The 21,090-nt window shown below is 39.6% G+C and overlaps 1 protein-coding gene across 1 annotated transcript; it reads left to right on the forward strand.

Annotated features, from left to right (window-relative positions):
* Positions 1 to 230: 230 nt before the first annotated feature.
* LOC139756846 (uncharacterized) lies at positions 231 to 20,429 on the forward strand. The gene is made up of 3 exons (XM_071676676.1): positions 231 to 290; positions 4,549 to 4,681; positions 15,801 to 20,429. Exon 3 carries the CDS (start codon positions 17,895 to 17,897, stop codon positions 19,362 to 19,364), a length of 1,470 nt encoding a protein of 489 aa, XP_071532777.1. The 5' UTR covers positions 231 to 290; positions 4,549 to 4,681; positions 15,801 to 17,894; the 3' UTR covers positions 19,365 to 20,429.
* Positions 20,430 to 21,090: the final 661 nt, after the last annotated feature.

Consider the following 21,090-nt stretch of genomic DNA (forward strand, 5'->3'; position numbering starts at 1 on the left):
AAGACTATAAACAACTCTTGAAAAGGAAACTATAGCACTGCTGGATAACAGATTAGTCACAAATAGTTGGGCGTAATAGATTTTAAAGAGTAGCGAACATGATTATTCGAGTTTGTGAAATTTATAGACATTCTAGATATTCTCTTCAGTAAGGGAAATAAATTACTATTGTTTATTGTATCTAAATATATTTAGCCGTAGCCCAACTATAATTATTTAGTCCTGTATCCCTCATCAAAGCTATGTTAAACCACAACAAACTTGACTTCCGACAGATGTTAAAAATATTAGTATGTTGTTTATTTTTCTTCAGTGACGTTGATTTGTACTAATTTTTTTGATTAATTTACACTGTAGTGTTTCCATTCTTTTACCTTTGGAAAATAGTTTTTTTTTTCCTTGGAAGTTTATTAGAATAAGATGGTTCTGTATTATTAGGATTGTTTTCAACCAAACTCAATTGTGGCAATGGCAATTATACTGATTTCGAAGAAACGGAAGTAATTTCCAATTTGGCTGACGCTATCTTGTTAGATGGCAGAAATCAGCGATATTTTCAGGAATGTATTGTTGCAATAGGGTATGGGATTTTTGGTGTAGCACATGCAGTTCTGTTAATTGTAATATTCAGGTGGGCAAGGCTATGAAGCAGAGGAAAGTTGTCAGGTAAAGGAAGAAAAAAATGAGCATAAAACAACGAGAAATATATTTTTGTATTAAAGAAGTAATTGGTAAGTGAAGAGGAAAGGACGCATATGACCTCCCGGCGGCTGACCAAAAACATTCATTTTGGATTATATAAAGCTTCATTTGGTTCATATGTCAATATATAAAGCAAATGATGCTGTAATATAACAAGAAATCTTACATGATCACTCTGGAAATGCCCATTATATTTTATTATGCCACTGAATACCGTCATATCCTTGTAACTGTAGCAATCCAATTCTGCAATTATGTTGGTCAAGTCCAGATATCTTTATAGATTTAGGGCACTTAATTAGGACATCTCTCCCACAACTTGATCATTGAATTGATAATTTGGATAGATTATTACTTGAAATGCTAATTTGGGGTATCACAAATAACGTTTGGATTTGATGAAACTTATAGCAGTGAACTATGTATTCTTGATAGAAGTGATTTTACTGTGGAAATGGGATTTGGAACATTATATCATACAATTGTGAATGTGTTAATAGTGAAGTATATGATGTTTAGAGAGAAATATGGAGCAAAAAGAAGCTAAAACATCCTATAGATCAACAGAATCCATGAAAACCTCACGTAACTTCTCCCAGCAACCTAAATTTACCAAATTTTTTTGTTATTTAGGTAAGAAGTTCACTCTCTAAACACTGAAATGTAAGAAGATTGAAGAAGATTAAGTGAAAAACATGATAATGTAGGTAGTCTGTCTGACTAATGAAATATATATTATCATAGGTTTTTATTTTTTCGTACTGGATTGTTGTTTCTTGCATTAGTGAAGTAGCGCCAGGAACAGATGAAGAAAGGCCACATCTGTTCACATCCATTCTCTAACTCTCATTGATTTTGCACCATAAAGACAGCTCCCTATCCACAACCAGGGCCCACAGACCTTTCCATGGTTTACCCTTGTCGCTTCAAATTCCTTGGTTTAGTCCATTGGCAGCACATTGACCCCAGTACCACATTGTTCCAATTCAGTATCCCATGGGTACCTTTTACCCTCCTGCATGATCAATCCTCGATCACTCAAAACCTTTTTCTTTTCATCCTTCCATCTCCAATTTGGTGACCCTCTTCACCTTGTTCCCTCCACTTCTGATTCATATATCCTCTTTGTCAACCTTTCCTCACTTATTCTCTGCATATGTGTACACTATTTCAGCACACCCTCTTCTGCTTTCTCGACCAAAATCTTTTTATTACTACACATCTTTCTTCCTCTTTCATTACTTACTCGACCAAACCACCACACATGTCCTCAAAAATTTAATTTCCATCACATCCACCCTACTCTGCATTGCCTTATCTATAGCCCATGCCTCACATCCATTGTTAGAACTGCTATTCCTACAAACATACCCATTTTTGTCCTTTCAGATAACATTCTTTCTACACATTCTTTAGTGCTTCCAAAACCTTTGCCTCCCTCCTCAACCTAATGACTCAATTCCCATTCTATGGTTCCATTTGGTGCCTTGCCTTTTCCACTCTCAGATTTGTAAATCACTTAACTTCCTCCAGTTTTTTCTGTTCAAACTCACACCACAGCTTACCAATCCCTCAACTCTGCTGAACCTAATGACCTTGCTTTTACTTACATTCACTCTCATCTTTCTCCTTTTTTAAGTGTTTTTATGATTTTCTTTCACAATTATTTATAATGTGTCATATTTTTTAAATTATTGAGAATCACTAGGGCGTGCAGCATTAAATTCAAAACCACGCCAAGTTTATACAATTGAATACGGCCAAATAATTGTTTTTCTTAACCATAAGGCATCTGGTGAATCGTAATGATACATTGTCATCAATTTTTGTAACTCCTGGTGTTTGCTGCTAAATTTTACAAAATGGCAAAGTGAAGTGCATTCTGTTCATCATTTTTTTTTTTTTTTTTTTTTATACTTTGTCGCTGTCTCCCGCGTTTGCGAGGTAGCGCAAGGAAACAGACGAAAGAAATGGCCCAACCCCCCCACCCATACACATGTATATACATACGTCCACACACGCAAATATACATACCTACACAGCTTTCCATGGTTTACCCCAGACGCTTCACATGCCTTGATTCAATCCACTGACAGCACGTCAACCCCGGTATACCACATCGCTCCAATTCACTCTATTCCTTGCCCTCCTTTCACCCTCCTGCATGTTCAGGCCCCGATCACACAAAATCTTTTTCACTCCATCTTTCCACCTCCAATTTGGTCTCCCTCTTCTCCTCGTTCCCTCCACCTCCGACACATATATCCTCTTGGTCAATCTTTCCTCACTCATTCTCTCCATGTGCCCAAACCACTTCAAAACACCCTCTTCTGCTCTCTCAACCACGCTCTTTTTATTTCCACACATCCCTCTTACCCTTACGTTACTTACTCGATCAAACCACCTCACACCACACATTGTCCTCAAACATCTCATTTCCAGCACATCCATCCTCCTGCGCACAACTCTATCCATAGCCCACGCCTCGCAACCATACAACATTGTTGGAACCACTATTCCTTCAAACATACCCATTTTTGCTTTCCGAGATAATGTTCTCGACTTCCACACATTCTTCAAGGCCCCCAGAATTTTCGCCCCCTCCCCCACTTCCACTTCCGCTTCCATGGTTCCATCCGCTGCCAGATCCACTCCCAGATATCTAAAACACTTCACTTCCTCCAGTTTTTCTCCAATGATATTGAAAAGAATGCTTTTAGAATACTTCTATGATTGATATAATTTCAGGTAATTGACTTTGTATACCATACTATTATAGATGTATTCACAGAGGACTTTGCATCTGATTGTGCTCCATCATTTTCCTTATTCACACTGTATTTTGGTGTTTATAAAGAGTTACTCAGCATTGCCCTTAACTTTTTAGTTTTTTAGTGTAGTGTTTAAGAAATACAGTAACAGTTGCAGAGCATGAATTGAATCATCATATTCTATATATTTATATTGCCAAAGATAAGTTGATATTGGTGGCTGTTTATATCAGGGATAATGTGGTGCTAATTTTTTTTTTTTTCACACCATTCACCATTTCCCACACTAGCGAGGTAGCATTAAGAACAGAGGCCTGGGCCTTTGAGGGAATATCCTCACCTGGCCCCCTTCTCTGTTCCTTCTTTTGCAAAATAAAAAAAAAAAAGAGAGGAGGATTTCCAGCCCCCTGCTCCCTTCCCTTTTAGTCGCCTTCTACGACACGCAGGGAATACGTGGGAAGTATTCTTTCTCCCCTATCCCCAGGGATAATGGTGCTAATATAAAAGGTAATACATTTATAGAAAATAAGAATGAAAACCTCATCTAACCTTTTTAGTAGATGAGATTTAATGTTCAGTATTTTAGTTGAAATATGTCATTTGAACTTATGATTGTGTGCCAAATGTGGCTGTGTCAGCAAATATGATAATATGTACAACACTGTCCAACTTCTCCACAAGCAGCCATACACTGTGATCCCACCAGCAGACCAATATATTGTTATATTTCAGCTGAACATTTTGGCTACTGTGGAAGGTTAGATGAGGTTGTCATTTAGATGAGGTTGTCATATGTCCCCTTGATTTTTTTAGAAGTGTTTTACCTCCTTTTACATTAATCAGCCCTACATTCTTTTTTTTGGAATCAAATAAGCCAACAATTCTTACTAATTTGATATATTTTGATGAAGTATAATGCTCCAAATCATGCTTTACAGCTGTTATTGTATTGCATCCACAAACACTGCCAAACTAAATCACTCTATATTCAAAGCTACTACAGTTGGAGAGGTAGACTGGACTTTTCTTGTTATTTAGAAATAAGTGTGTGAATTACAGTGTCTTTTGCATTCAGTTGCAGGAAGAATTGTTCATTGACTGTGTTTGCTGCTGTAGTTGCTGAATGTGTTTACTTCCTCTTGTTGCATGCAACCAGTACAGCAGAAGAAAGTTGACAAAAGTGTTGTCTTGCTTCAGTTGTGATTGAGGTAAGTCTTGGCCGTATGGTGAAGTTACTTAAGATTTTTAAAACTTCTCTTGGTTTCTAGTAGTATTTCACTTTCAGATGCCCAGTAGTTTCCTGGAACATTACGGTCTCCCACACATTTAAGTATTTTTAAGATAGAAGTATTGCTCAAAATCATGCTTACCCGTGCAATAATGTTGCTTGTCATGTTACATTCAAACAAGGCATGTTAGGTGGAAATGAAATCAAGATTTCACATGAAAATAATGTTTTGCACTTAATTAGAAAAAAGATTTTTGTTTACAAAAGAAGATAAATGCAGCAGCAAGTACTAGAACTACATGTGGCCTGAGAAACTTGAGGGGGAGGGTACATCACTGTTGACATCATTGTGAGAAGGAACATCAGAGGAAGTTGAGGGATCAGGGATTGGGTCCTCCAGGGATGAGGAGGCATTCTACTGGATGGCTTTTTTGAATGTTTCCTCCAGAGTTATCTGCCTCATTAACAATGGTTTTTGTCGTAGAAGTCTCTCTTTGACTTTATAAGATGACATGATTTCTATTTCTTCAGTAAGCCCATAACACATTCTCACCATGTTGTTTGTAGGCACTTTTTCTGCAATGTTAAAAACATCATCATCATCTCTGTTATCAGGATCACCTTAACTCAAAACCATTTCAGCTGTTTCACTGTTACCCATAAGGGTATCTGCAGGCCTTTTTGACATTTTCAACAATATCTTTGTACCACAAACCACAGTGAATAATGCATATAGGTCTGGCAGTGATGATGGTTGTTTGTAACAAACTGGTGCCAACAGAGCGCCAGAGCCCAGCATGGGCAAGTTAGGTCAGGCTTGGATTTTTCCACTTGTAATGTCATGTTGCTGCTCATATGTTTTGGACTTTGAAGCATTTCAGACTTTCTGATTAGGGATACTGAACAAGTCTTACCTTTTCATGTTATTATTTGAAAAACTGGTGATTGCTATGGTTTTCACTTGCAAGCTGTTGTCGCGTATTCTTTATGTTCATATAGACAAGATTGAATTCTGGTGCATATTTGACCTGATGATTTTACATATAACATCAGTGTATTTTATACTGTCATATCCATGTGGCAGTTGAGGGAATAATTGGTGTACATGGGGTGTTCAGCGTTGGAAAAGGAAATGGTGAAGAGCTTGTAGATTTGTGTGCTGAAAAAGGATTGGTGATTGGGAATACTTGGTTTAAAAAGAGATATACATAAGTATACATATGTAAGTAGGAGAGATGGCCAGAGAGCGTTATTGGATTATGTGTTAATTGATAGGCTCGTGAAAGAGAGACTTTTCGATGTTAATGTTCTGAGAGGTGCATCTGGAGGGATGTCTGATCCTTATCTTCTGGAGGCGAAGGTGAAGATTTGTATAGGTTTTCAGAAAAGAAGAGAGAATGTTGGGGTGAAGAGAGTGGTGAGAGTAAGTGAGCTTGGGAAGGAGACTTGTGTGAGGAAGTACCGGGAGAGACTGAGTGCAGAATGGAAAAAGGTGAGAGCAAAGGACATTAGGGGAGTGGGGGAGAAATGTGATGTATTTAGGGAAGCAGTGATGGCTTGTGCAAAAGATGCTTGTGGCATGAGAAGCATGGGAGGTGAGCAGATTAGAAAGGGTAGTGAGTGGTGGGCTGAAGAAGTAAGATTATTAGTGAACGAGAAGAGAGAGGCATCTGGACGATTTTTGCAGGGAAATAGTGCATATGACTGGGAGATATATAAAAGAAAGAGGCAGGAGGTCAAGAGAAAGGTGCAAGAGGTGAAAAAGAGAGCAAATGAGAGTTGGGGTGAGAGAGTATCATTAAATTTTAGGGAGAATAAAATGTTTTGGAAGGAGGTAAATAAAGTGCATAAGACAAGAGAACAAATGGGAACATCGGTGAAGGGGGCTAATGGGGAGGTAATAACAAGTAGTGGTGATGTGAGAAGAAGATGGAGTGAGTATTTTGAAGGTTTGTTGAATGTGTTAGATGATAGAGTGTATATAGGGTGTTTTGGTTGAGGTGGTGCGCGAAGTGAGAGGGTTAGAAAGAATGATTTGGTAAACAGAGAAGAGGTAGTAAAAGCTTTGCGGAAGATGAAAGCCGGCAAGGCAGCGGGTTTGGATGGTATTGCAGTGGAATTTATTAAAGAAGGGGATGACTGTGTTGTTGACTGGTTGGTAAAGATATTCTTGTATGTATAACTCATGACGTTTGTGTAAATAAATTATACATTTCCCTTTTCCATAGCCAGAGGTTAAACCATTATGTGACATTCATTTTCTCATTTCATTTCAAGCTAGAAGTTTCAGTATATATATGTATATATATATATATATTATTCCTGGGGATAGGGGTGAAAGAATACTTCCCACGCATTCCTTGCATGTCGTAGAAGGCGACTAGAGGGGACGTGAGCGGGGGGCCAAAAATCCTCCCCTCCTTGTATTTTTTAACTTTCTAAAATGGGAAACAGAAGAAGGAGTCACGCGGGGAGTGCTAATCCTCCTCGAAGGCTCAGACTGGGGTGTCTAAATGTGTGTGGATGTAACCAAGATGTGAAAAAAGGAGAGATAGGTAGTATGTTTGAGGAAAGGAACCTGGATGTTTTGGCTCTGAGTGAAACGAAGCTCAAGGGTAAAGGGGAAGAGTGGTTTGGGAATGTCTTGGGAGTAAAGTCAGGGGTTATTGAGAGGACAAGAGCAAGGGAAGGAGTAGCAGTACTCGATTATCGAAATGTTATGATATTTCTTGATCAAAATATATCTATTTTCCAGGTACAGTAGTTGAAATTTAAAGTATTTTGTGAGGTAAGAATGCATCCATTATGTGTTTGTTGCTACTGTATGTATCAACCCTGTTCAAGAAATCATTTCAGAACATTACTATGTAAGATCATCATTAGTGTAATCAACATGTATGATATCGGACGGGGGAAATGTATATAGACCGGTAAGTCAGTATTACCCAGGGCATGTGAAGCGTCTGGAGTAAGCCATGGAAAGTTTTGTGGGTCCTGGATATGAAAAGGGAGCTGTGGTTTTGGTGCATTACACATGACAATTAGAGACTGAGTGTGAACGAATGTGGCCTTTTTTGTCTGTTCTTGGTGCAGGTGCAGCCTCGCTGGAGGGGAGGAATGCTGTTTCGTGTGTAGCGTTGTGGCAATGGGAATGGATGAAGGCGGCAAGTGTGGGTGTGTCCATGTTTATATATGATTATGTCTGTGTATGCATATGTATGTGTACGTTGAAATGTGTATGTATGTATGTATGTGTGTGTGGGCGTTTATGTATATACCTGTGTATGTGGGTGGGTTGGGCCATTCCTCGTCTATGTCCTTGCGCTACCACACTGACACGGGACTCAGCGATTAAGTATACCATACTGATATATACTAATAATGTATATGACTGTGTATGTATATGTATGTATACATTGAGATGTGTATGTATGTATATGTGCATGTGTGGGTGTTTATGTATGTACATGTGTATGTGGGTGGGTTGGGCCATTCCTTGTCTGTTTCCTTGCGCTACCTTGCTGACACGGGACTCGGCGATTAAGTATAATATAATGATATGATATACTAATAATGCCTTATGAACATCTGTCCTACTCACATATACTAATGTATTTTGTCTTTTTAAACCAGGTATTCCCAATCACTAGTTCTTTTTCAGCGCACAACTTTAAAAGTTGTTCACCATTTCCATTCAAAACACTTAATATCCCATGCGCCCCAGTTATAACCTCAACTGCCACACCTTCGCATTTGAATAACCCAACACTGATAACCAGTCTCTTATATTAAAACTATTGACACTTTCTCTCAGCTAGTCCAAATACTTGCATCTCATGATCTTTTTCTCTTGGCCAGGCGCATATGCAATAATAATCACCCATATATCGCCATCCACTTTCACTTTTACCCACATCACTCCAGAATTTACTTCCATACACTATATCACACACGCTCCTGCTTCAGGAGTAGTGCTACCCCTTCCTTAGCTTTTGTCCTGTGATATTTCCATTTGATTCTTCCCCTACACCCTTAAGGTATGTTTAACTCAGAGCCAGAACATCTACGTTCCTTTCCTCAAACATACTACATATCTTGCCTCTCCTTTCATCTTGGTTACAGTCACACACACTGAGACACCCCAGTTTGAGCCTTCATAGAGAATGAATGCTCCTTGCCTTGCCCTTCTTCTGTTTCCTCTTTTAGAAATTAGAATACAAGAAGGGGAGGGTGGGATTTGAGCCCTTGTCCCCCCTCTCCCCCTTTTAGTTGTCTTCTACAATATGCAAGATGAAAGTGGATGGACAAAGATTGGTGATTATTGGTGCCTAAGCACCTGGTAATGAGAAGAAAGATCATGAGAGGCAAGTGTTTTGGGAGCAGCTGAGTGAGTGTGTTAGCAGTTTTGATGCACGAGACCGGGTTATGGTGAGGGGTGATTTAGATGCGAAGGTGAGTAATGTGGCTGTTGAGGGTATAATTGGTGTATATGAGGTGAACAGTGTTGTAAATGGAAATGGTGAAGAGCTTTTAGATTTGTGTGCTGAAAAAGGACTGGTGATTGGGAATACCTGATTTAAGAAGAGAGATATATATAAGTATACATTTGTGAGTAGGTGAGATGGCCTGAGGGCATTATTGGATTGCATGTTAATTGATAGGTGTGTAAAAGAGAGACTTTTGGATGTTAATGTGCTGAGAGGGGTAGCTGAGGGATGTCTGATCAGTGTCTTGTGGAGGCAAAGGTGAAGATTTGTAGAGGTTTCCTGAAAAGAAGAGAGAATGTTGGGAGAAGAGAGTGGCGAGAAAGTGAGCTAGGAAAGGAGACTTGTGTGACGAAGTACCAGGAGAGACTGAGTGTAGAATGGCAAAAGGTAAGAGCAAATAACATAGGGGAGTGGGGGAGGAATGGGATGTATTTAGGGAAGCATTGATGGCTTGTGCAAAAGATGCATGTGGCATGAGAAGGTGGGAGGTGGGCAGATTAAAAAGGGTAATGAGTGGTGGGATGAGTTAGTAAGATTGTTAGTGAAAGAGAAGAGAGGCGTTTGGAAGATTTTTGTTGGAAGTAGTGCAAATGATGGGGAGATGCATGAGAGAAAGCGGCAGGAGGTCAAGAGAAAGGTGCACGAGCTGAAAAAGAGGGCAAATGAGAGTTTGAGTTGAGAGAGTATTAAATTTTAAGGAAAGAGAGCTGTGGCTTTGGTGCATTACACATGACAGCTATAGACTGAGTGTGAATGAATGTGGCCTTTGTTGTCTTTTCCTGGCACTACCTCTTGCACATGCATGTGGGGGAAGGGGGTGCCGTTCCATGTGTGGGGTGGTGGTGACAGGAATGGATGGGCACAGCAAGTATGAGCGTGTACATGTATATATATGTATATGTCTGTATATGTATATGTATGTATATGTTTAAATGTATAGGTATGTATATGTGCATGTTTGGGTGTTTATGTATATACATGTGTATATGGGTGGGTTGGGCCATTTTTTCATCTGTTTCCTTGCGCTACCTCTCAAACGCAGGAGACAATGAATGAATATGATAATAATAAAAAAATGTTTTGGAAGGAGGTAAATAGATTGTGTAAAACAAGAAAACAAATGAGAACATTGGTGAACGGGACAAATGGGGAGGTAATAACAAGTAGCGATGAAGTGAGGAGATGGTGTGAATATTTTGTAGGTTGTTGGATGTGTTTGATGACAGAGTGGCAGATATAGGTTGTTTTGGTCAGGGATGTGTGCAAAGTGAGAGGGTCAGGGAGAATGGTTTGGTAAACAGAGAAGAGGTAGTGAAATCTTTGCAGAAGATGAAAGCTGGCAACACAGTGGGTTTGGATGGTATTGCAGTGGAATTTATTGAAAAAATGGGGGTGGCTGCATTGTTGATTGGTTGGTAAGGATATTCAGTGTATGTATGGATCATGGTGAAGTGTCTGAGGATTGGCGGAATGCATGCATAGTGTCATTTTACAAAGGCAAAGGGGATAAAGGTGAGTGTACAAAATATTGAGTTGTAAGTTTGTTGAGTACTCCTGGGAAATTATATGGGAGGGTATTGATTGAGTGGGTAAAGGCATGTACAGAGCATCAGATTTAGGAAGAGCAGTGTGGTTTCAGAAGTGGTATTGGATGTGTGGATCAGGTGTTTGCTTTGAAGAATGTGTGTGAGAAATACTTAGAAAAATAGATTGATTTAGATGTAGCACTTATGGATCTAGAGAAGGTATATGATAGGGTTGATGGAGATGTTTTGTGGAAGGTTTTAAGAGTATATGGAATGGAAGGTAAGTTGCTGGAAGCAGTGAAAAGTTTTTTACCAAGGATGTAAGGCATATGTACGAGAAAGAAGAGAGAAAAGTGATTGGATCTCATTTAGTGTGAGTTCGCAGCAGGGATGCATGATGTCTCCATGGTCGTTTAATTTGTTTATGGATGGGGTGGTTAGGGAAGTAAATGTAAGCGTTTTGGAGGGATGGGGAAGTATGCAGTGTGTTGTGGATAAGAGAGCTTGGGAAGTGAGTCAGTTGTTGTTTGCTGATGATATAACACTGGTTGCTGATTTGGGTGAGAAACTGCAGAAGCTGGTGACTGAGTTTGGTAAAGTATGTGAAAGAAGAAAGCTGAGAGTAAATGTGAATAAGAGCAAGGTTATTAGGTTCAGTAGGGTTGTGGGACAAGTTAATTGGGAGGTAAGTTTGAATGGAGAAAAACTGGAGGAAGTGAATTGTTTTAGATATCTGGGAGTGGACTTAGCAGTGGATGAAACCATGGAAGCAGAAGTGAGTCACAGGGTGGTGGAGGTGGCGAAGGTTCTGGGAGCGTTGAAGAATGTGTGGAAGGTGAGAACATCATCTCAGAGAGCAAAAATGGGTATGTTTGAAGGAATAGTGGTTCCAACAATGTTATATGGTTGCGAGGCATGGGCTATAGATAGCATTGTTTACACATTTTACCAAACTCGGTCACCAACATCTGCAATTGCTCACCTGAATCAGCCACCAGTGCTGTATCATCAGTGAACAACAACTGACTCATTTCCCAAGCCCTCTCATCCAGAACAGACTGCATATTTGCCCCTCTCTCCAAAACTCCTGCATTCACCTCCCTAACCACCCCATCCATAAACAAATTTAGCAACCATGGAGACATCACGCACACCTGCTGCAAACTGATATTCACTGGAAACCAATCATATATACATTTCACCATATACATACATGTACGTACACTGACATATAGATATATACACATGTACATATTTATACTTGCTTCATACATTCCCGTCGCCACACATAAAGTAGCATTCCCCCCTCCTCCAGCGAGGTAGTGCCAGGAACGGACAAAAAACGCCATCATTCATTCACACTCAGTCTCTAGCTGTCATATGTAATGCACCGAAACCACAGCTCCCTTTCCACATCCAAGACCCACAGACCTTTCCATGGTTTACTCCAGACTCTTCACATTCCCTGGTTCAATCCATTGACAATATGTTGACCCTGGTATACCACATCATTCCAATTCACTCTATTCCTTGCACGCCTTTTACCCTCTTGTATGTTCAGGCCCCCATCGCTCAAAGTCTTTTTCACTCCATCCTTCCAACTCCAATTTGGGCTCCCGCTTCTCCTTCTCCCCTCCACCTCTGACACATATATCCACTTTATCAATTTTTCCTCACTCATTCTCTCCATGTGTCCAAACCATTTCAACACCACCCTCTTCTGCTCTCTCAACCGCACATTTTATTTCTGCACATCTCTCTTACCCTTTCATTACTTACTCGATCAAACCACCTAACTTCACATATTGTCCTCAAACATTTCATTTCCAACACATCCACCCTCCTCTGCACAGCCCTATCTATAGCCTATGCCCCACAGCCATATATCATTGTTAGAACCACTATCCCTCCAAACATACCCATTTTTTGCTCTCCGAGATAAAGTTCTCGCCTTCCACGCATTCATCATTGTGGAATATATATATTCTACAGTTTAGTAAACAGAGAAGAGATAGTGAAAGCTTTGCAGGAGATGAAAGCTGGCAAAGCGGCGGGTTTTGATGGTATTGCAGTGGAATTTATAAAATTAGAGGGTGACTGGGTTGTTAACTGGTTGGTGAGGATATTCATTGTATATATGGTTCATGGTGAAGTGCCTGAGGATTGGCGGAATGCATGCATAGTGCCATTGTACAAAGGCAGAGGGGATAAAGGTGAGTGTTCAAATTACAGAGGTATAAGTTTGTTGAGTATTCCTGGGAAATTATGTGGGAGGTATTGACTGGGAGGGTGAAGGCATGTACAGAGCATCAGATTGGGAGGAGCAGTGTGGTTTCAGAAGTGGTAGAGGATGTGTGGCACAGGTGTTTGCTTTGAAGAATGTATGTGAGAAATACTTAGAAAAACAGATGGATTTGTATGTAGCATTTATGGATCTGGAGAAGACAAATGATAGAGTTGATAGAGATGCTCTGTGGAAGGTATTACGAGTATATGGTGTGGGAGGCAAGTTACTGGGAGCAGTGAAAAGTTTTTATTGAAGATGTAAAGCATATGTACGAGGAGGAAGAGAGGAAAGTGATTGGTTCCCAGTGAATGTCGGTTTTCAGCAGGGGTGCGTGATGCCTCCATGGTTGTTTAATTTGTTTATGGATGGGGTTGTTAGGGAGGTGAATGCAAGAGTTTTGGAGAGAGGGGCAAGTATGCAGTCTGTTGTGGATGAGAGGGCTTGGAAAGTGAGTCAGTTGTTGTTTGCTGATGATACATCGCTGGTGGCTGATTCGGGTAAGAAACTGCAAAAGTTGGTGACTGAATTTGGTAAAGTGTGTGAAAGAAGAAAGCTGAGAGTAAATGTGAATAAGAGGAAGGTTATTAGGTTCAGTAGGGTTGAGGGATAAGTTAAGTGGGAGGTAAGTTTGAATGGAGAAAAACTGGAAGAAGTGAAGTGTTTTAGATATTTAGGAGTGGATTTGGCAGCAGATTGAACCATTGAATTGGAAGTGAGTCACAGAATGGGGAGGGAGCGAAGGTTTGGGAGTGTTGAAGAATGTGTGGAAAGCAAGAACGTTATCTTAGAGAGCAAAAATGGATATGTTTGAAGGAACAGTGGTTCCAACAATGTTGTATGTTTTTGAGGCATGGGCTATAGATAGGGTTGTTGGGAGGAGGGTGGATGTATTGGAAGTAAGATGTTTGAGGACAAGATGTGGCGTGAGGTGGTTTGACGGAGTAAGTAATAAAAGGGTAAGATAGATGTATGGTAATAGAAAGAGTGTGGTTGAGAGAGCAGAAGAGGGCATATTGAAATGGTTTGGACACATGGAAAGAATGAGTGAGGAAAGATGAGAAAGAGGATGTATATGTCAGAGGTGGAGGGAGCGAGGAGAAGTTGGCGACCAGATTAGAGATGGAAGGATGGAGTGAAAAAGATTTTGAGCGATTAGGGCCTGAACATACAGGAGGGTGAAAGGTGTACAAGGAATAGAGTGAATTTGAACGATGTAGTATATCGGGATCGACGTGCTGTCAATGGATTTAACCAGGGCGTGTTAAGTGTCTGGGGTAAATCATAGAAATTTTGTGGGGCCTGGATGTGGAAAGGGAGCTGTGCATTATACGACAGCTAGAGACTGAGTGTGAACGAATGTGGCCTTTGTTGTCTTTTCCTAGTGCTATCTTGGGCGTGTGCGGGGGGGGGGTGTCATTTCATATGTGGTCGGGTGGCCACAGGAATGAATAAAGGCATCAAGAATGAATTATGTGCATGTGTATATAATTAGGAGGCAAATCGCTGGAAGCAGTAAAAAGTTATTATTGAGGATGAAAGGCTGTACGAGTAGGAAGAGAGGAAAGTGATTGGTTCCCAGTGAATGTTGGTTAGCGGCAAGGGTGCGTGATTTCTCCATGGTTGTTTGATTTGTTTATGGATGGGTTGGTTAGGGAGGTGAATGCAAGAGTTTTGGAGAGAGGGGCAAGTATGCAGTCTGTTGTGGATGAGAGGTCTTAGGAAGTGAGTCAGTTGTTATTCGCTGATGATACAGCGCTGGTGGCTGATTCGGATGAGAAACTGATGAAGTTGGTGACTGAGTTTGGTAAAGTGTTTGAAAGAAGAAAGCTAAGAGTAAATGTGAATAAGAGGAAGGTTATTAGGTTCAGTAGGGTTGAGGGACAAGTAAATTAGGAGGTAAGTTTGAATGGAGAAAAACTGGAGGAAGTGAAGTATTTTAGATATCTGAGAGTGAATTTGGCAGCGAATGGAACCATGGAAGCAGAAGTGAGTCACAGAATGGGGGAGGGGTCGAAGGTTCTGGGAGTGTTGAAGAATGTGTGGAAGGCGAGAACGTTATCATGGAGAGCAAAAATGGGTATGTTCGAAGGAATAGTGGTTCCAACAATGTTTTATGGTTGTAAGGCATGGGCTATAGATAGGGTTGTGCAGAAGAGGGTGATTGTGTTGGAAATGAGATGTTTGAGGACAATGTGTGATGTGAGGTGGTTTGATTTCAAGTGATTAGGGTCTGTACAGGATAGAGTGATTTGGAATGATGTGGTATATAGCGGTTGATGTGCTGTTAGTGGACTGAACCAGGGCATGTGAAGCGGCTAGGAGAAACCTTGGAAAGGTCTTTTTAATGTTACACAAATGTAATCACCTGAACATTATGAAATATGAATTGATATTAGATTTATGATTTATATATCAAAGTTTTAATGTTAGGAATGTGGTGTCAAAACATGAGTAATTCATAATGTTAGGGTGTATACATTGGTGTAACAGGAGTAATTGAACTTAAGGACCTCATCTCTTATATATGTTGCCAGAACATGGCATTAGAGTTCTTATATCTATATATCAGCAATATTTGATTAGCAGTATCTGATGTGAAGAATTTCATCCCTATATAATGTTGACATCATACATCAAAGATTTAGGTTCAGTATAGTGTTTGTAATTGATATTGATGGCCTCATCTGGATGTATGATAAGCATTTGATATAAAGCTTTTATTTTTACATGTTGGCAGACGGTGTTTTCTGTTATGTCTTCACTGTATAATGTGAATGTTTGCTCTTCTGTCTTTGGCAGTTGTCTGTGATCAGCACAATAACTTGATATGAGCTTCCAAGTTTTCTTGAAATGACAGTAAAAACAGAAGAAGCATCGGTAAAAAGAGAAGCTACATCAGTAAACACAGAAATATCTTCAGTAAAAATAGAAGTTGCATGAGTAAAAACAGAAGCAGCATTAGTAAAAAACAGATGTAGCATTTGTAAAAACATAAGCAACAGTAATAACAAGAAAGGCATTAGTAAAAACAGTAGCAATAGCAGTGAATTAAGAAGTGTCATCAGTAATGACAAGAGCATCATCAGTAAAACCAGAAGCAGCATCAATAAAGAAGATTGTAAGGTTTTGGAGCAGCATTAACAGCATGTGAAGAACATCAGTGATTGTCAATGTGTATAGTAAGATTAACAATAAAGATATTAGGAACAGCATTGAAGCGACATGAGCTTGATAATGAAACATGAACATTAAGAACAAAATAAAAAACTAAGGAAAGTTTTGTTTGGTACATTGACATGTACCATAGTTCATGTTTAGTTCAGTAAGAAAATCCAAAGTTTATGTTAAGTGCAAAAAGGACCATAGTACATCTTCAGTATAATATCAAAGACCATAGTTCTTAGTTTATTACAATAGGAGGACCATAGTTCATGTTAAGTATGATAAAACGGGGCATAGTTCATGTTTAGAAGTACCATAGTTCATCTTCAGTTCAAAAGCAAGAAGGATAGCTCATGTTTTGTAAAATATGAAGGACCATAGTTCATGTTTAGTACAATAAGAAGGACCATACTTCATTCTGAGTTCAATGAGAAGGACCATAGTTCATGTTTAGCACATTAAGAAGGACCATAGTTCATGCTGAGTATGATAAGATGGACCATAGTTCATGCTGAGAATATTAAGAAGGACCATAGTTAATGTTTAGTACAATAAGGACCATACTTAATGGCGAGTACAATAAAAAGGACCATAGTTCATGTAGGGTACAATAAAAGGATCATAATTCATGTTTAGTGCAGTTGAACTTTTATTATATTTAGAAAAATTGTTATTGGATACATTTCTTTATGACAAAGACTATTAACAGTGATTATTGAAATGAACCTCAGCATAATATGAGAGACATATTTTGCAGTTAATTTATTCTCTCAAAAGTCCTCTTACTTTTAGACAAAATCATAATATTACAGGTAGCAGGTGTAGAGGATTATTACAGTTATCACTGTATATTTTTGTTACAATTACTGTTATGGATTATTGATACAATAGTTGGAATTCAATTAATTATGAATAATTCTCATAACCAAGTTCATTGTCAAAATTCTCATTATCGCGCTTAGTGTAAGGTCCAAAGATGTTAATAGGTTTTCCAGTCTGTAGTAGGTGACTATGGGATTTTGTCTTTGCAAATATAATGTTTCATAACTGGTGCTGGAACTAACTTTGTCAAATATGGTAAGGTAATTGACAGATTTTCTGTATGAAATGTAAGTAATTGATTGGGATGTGCATCCAGAGAGACTGTTGGACTTTTAGTAATGGGAATGTAGCCTGTCAATTAGGGTCACTGGCTTGTTTTGCAGGTAATGCTTGGTTGGAGGGTGAAGTGGTTGACCTCACTTTGGAAGGTACATTGTATACCAGAGGCCTTTGTTTGCTTCACCACACAGGTTGTGAGCAGTTCACCTCACTATAGTTGACCCTGTGTTACCAGGAGTGGGTTAAGTTGAGACTAGTGCTCAGCTCACCCATCTTGTGCAGATCCCACTCTGGAGTGATGCTCCACCTGTAGTGTACACTCACTGAACATATGAGGCTATCGTAGATGTTAACTGTGCTCCTCTGTATTGTTATTTTACAAGGTTACATTATGGACGGTAAATGAGTGGAATGTTCACTAAGCAACCGAACATTTGTTAAGAACTTTGTCATGAAAAGGCATAGGCTCAAACACATGGATGAAAGATGTTTCAAGTTTTTGCAGAGCCAAAAAGTCTTTATCCAACAATTTAGAGTTAAGAGGGATGTGAAAGTTCATGCAAATAAGAAACATTTAAATGTTTGCTCTGCCAAAAGATCTTTTTAGGGAGAAGTAATGTGGTGTGGCACATGGAAACTCATACTGGTGAAAAGAAGCCACATAGATGTACTCATTGCCAAAATACCTTCCCCAAGAGTATTGTAGTAAAGCACATGACTGTTCATACAGGAGAGAAGCCACATATGTGTTCACTTTGCCAAAAAAACTTTCCCAAGAGGAGTAATTTAGTGCAGCATATGAGTGTTCACACAGGAGAGAAGCCATATGAGTGTTCACATTGCCAGAAGACATTCTCCCAGAAGGGTAATTTAGTGAAGCACATGACTATACACACTGGAGAAAAGCCATATGAGTGTTCACATTGCCAAAAGACATTTTCCCAGAGAACTAATTTAGTGCAGCACATGACTGTTCACACAGGAGAGAAGCCATATGAATGTTCATACTGTCAGAAGACATTCTCATGGAAGAGTAATTTAGTGCAGCACATGAATATTCATACTGGAAAAAAGCCACATGAGTGTTCAAATTGCCAAAAGACATTCTCCCGAAAGGGTGATTTGGTGAAGCACATGACTGTTCATACAGGAGAAAAGCCATACGAGTGTCTTCATTGTCAAAAGACCTTCTCCCGGAAGAGTGATTTAGTGCGGCATATGACTGTTCATACAGGAGAGAAACCACATGAGTGTTCACAGTGCCAAAAGACCTTCTCCCAGAAAGGTGATTTAGTGAAGCACATGACTGTTCATACAGGAGAAAAGCCATATCAGTGTTCACATTGCCAAAAGACCTTCTCTCAGAAGGGTGATTTAGTGAAGCACATGACTGTTCATACAAGAGAAACGCCATATGAGTGTTCACTTTGCCAAAAGACATTCTCCCGGAGGAGTACTTTAGTGCAGCATATGAATCTTCATACAGGAGAAAGACCATATGAGTGTTCACAATGCCATAAGACTTTCTCCCAGAAGGGCAATTTAGTGAAGCATATGACTGTGCACACAGGAGAAAAGCCATATGAGTGTCCTTATTGCCAAAATACTTTTTCCCGGAAGGGTGATTTAGTGAAGCACATGACTGTTCATACAGGAGAAAAACCACACAAGTGTTCACTTTGCCAAAAGACATTCTCCCGGAGGAGTAATTTAGTGCGGCACATAACTGTTCATACAGGAGAGAAACCATATGAATGTTCATATTGCCAAAAGACGTTCTCTGAGAGGAGTAATTTAGTACGGCACATAACTCTTCATACAGGAGAAAAGCCTTATGAGTGTTCACAATGCCAAAAGACATTCAATCAGAAGGGTGATTTAGTGAAGCACATGATTGTTCATACAGGGGAGAAGCCGTATGAGTGTTCAAATTGCCAAAAGACATTTTCCCGGAAGGGTTATTTAGTGCGGCACATGACTGTTCATACAGGAGAGAAGCCATATGAGTGTTCACAGTGCCAAAAGACTTTCTCCCAGAGGAGTCATTTAGTGAAACACATGACTGTTCATACAGGAGAGAAAGCATATGACTATTCATAGAGAAGAAAAGCCATATGAATGTCCACATTGCCAAAAGATATTCTCCCAGTGGAGTTATTTATTGTAGCACATGACTGTTCATGCATGAGAAAAGCCATGTGAATGTTCATCTTGCCAAAAGACTGTCTTCCTGAAGGGTAATTTAGTGAAGCACACAGGAAAAAAGCCATATGAGTGTCCTCATTGCTAAAAAACCTTCTCCCAGAAGGGTGATTAAGAGAAGCACATGACTGTTCATGCAGGAGAAAAGCCATACGAGTGTTCACTTTGCCAAGAGACATTATCCCAGGGGAATGATTTAGTGTGGCACATAACTGTTCATTCAGGAGAGAAACCATATGAATGTTCATATTCCAGAAAGAAATTATTTGCGATGAGTAATTCAGTATGGCACATAACCATTCATAGAGGAGAGAAGCCATACGAGTGTTCACAATGCCAAAAGAATTTCTCCCAGAAGGGTGATCTAGTGAAGCACATGATTGTTCATACAGGAGAGAAGCCATATGAGTGTTCAAATTGCTAAGATATTTTCCCAAAAGAGTTAGTTAGTGCGGCACATAACTGTTCTTACAGGAGAGAAGCCATATGAGTGTTCACAGTATCAAAAGACATTCTCTCAGAGGATTCATTAAGTGAAGCACATGACTTTTCATACAGGAGAGAAGCCATATGAATGTTCACATTGCCAAAAGACATTCCCCATTGGAGTTATTTATTGTAGCATATGACTGTTCATGCATGAGAAAAGCCTTATAAATGTTCACATTGCCAAAAAACCTTCCGAAGGAGTGCTTAGAGAAGCACATGATTGTCCATGCAAGAGAGGATCTATGTTAATGTTCACTTTGCCGAAAGACCTTCTCCCAAAGATGTGATTTAGTGCAGTACATGACTTCATATAAGAGAGAAGCCACAAAGTTTACATTGCTAAAACACCTCCCAGTAGGGGACTCTGTTAAAGGACATGGCAATTCAGAGAGGGAAGAGGTTACCAAATGTCCACAGTGTCAAAGGGCCGTCAAGAGTTCTGTATTAGTGCAGATTATGAATCTTCACAAAGGAGAGAATTTTTTCATTAATATCCCTTCCGGTCAAGACTTTTGCTATTAGGCCAAGGGCTTATCAAATGGGAGGGGTAGGGAGGGGGGGAGGGCAATCACCTACTCCTCCTCCCCAACCATCCGAGCTATACAGTGTACAGTTAAAGATGGTTTATATGTTTCTACAGTTATTTTTACCATATTAGTACCTTTATGGTAAAAATAGATGTATTTGTCTGTATATTCAACTGTTTCAGTAGTTTGCACTTGTAATCAAAGAAATGCCAGTCTCATTTTCACCACCTTCCTAGGGCGGAGTGAAACACTTGCATCAGTTTCACCATCTTCCAAGTGACCAATGAAACACTTGCATCAGTTTCACCAGCTTCCAAGTGACCATATGAACACATGCGTCAGTTTGACCTTTTCCATGTGATCATTGAAACGTGTTTTCAGTTTTACTACCTTCTTAGAGACCAATAAAACACCGCCGTCAGTTTCAACACCATCCAAGTGAACATTGAAACACCTTTGTCAGTTTCTCCACCTTTATAGTGATCAGTGAAACACTTCTCAGTATAAAAGAGGGGAGGATTTCCAGCCACCCGCTCCCTCCCCTTTTAGTCGCCTTCTACGACATGCAGGGAATACGTGGGAAGTTTTTTTTTTTTTTTTCCAAAAGA

Source organism: Panulirus ornatus, chromosome 2, assembly GCF_036320965.1.
Source record: "Panulirus ornatus isolate Po-2019 chromosome 2, ASM3632096v1, whole genome shotgun sequence".
NCBI classification, from domain to species: Eukaryota; Metazoa; Arthropoda; class Malacostraca; order Decapoda; family Palinuridae; genus Panulirus; species Panulirus ornatus.

What these genes read in the sequence shown, in the direction of transcription:
- LOC139756846 (XM_071676676.1), top strand. Translation starts at nt 17,895, where the DNA reads ATGGAAACTCATACTGGTGAAAAGAAGCCACATAGATGTACTCATTGC.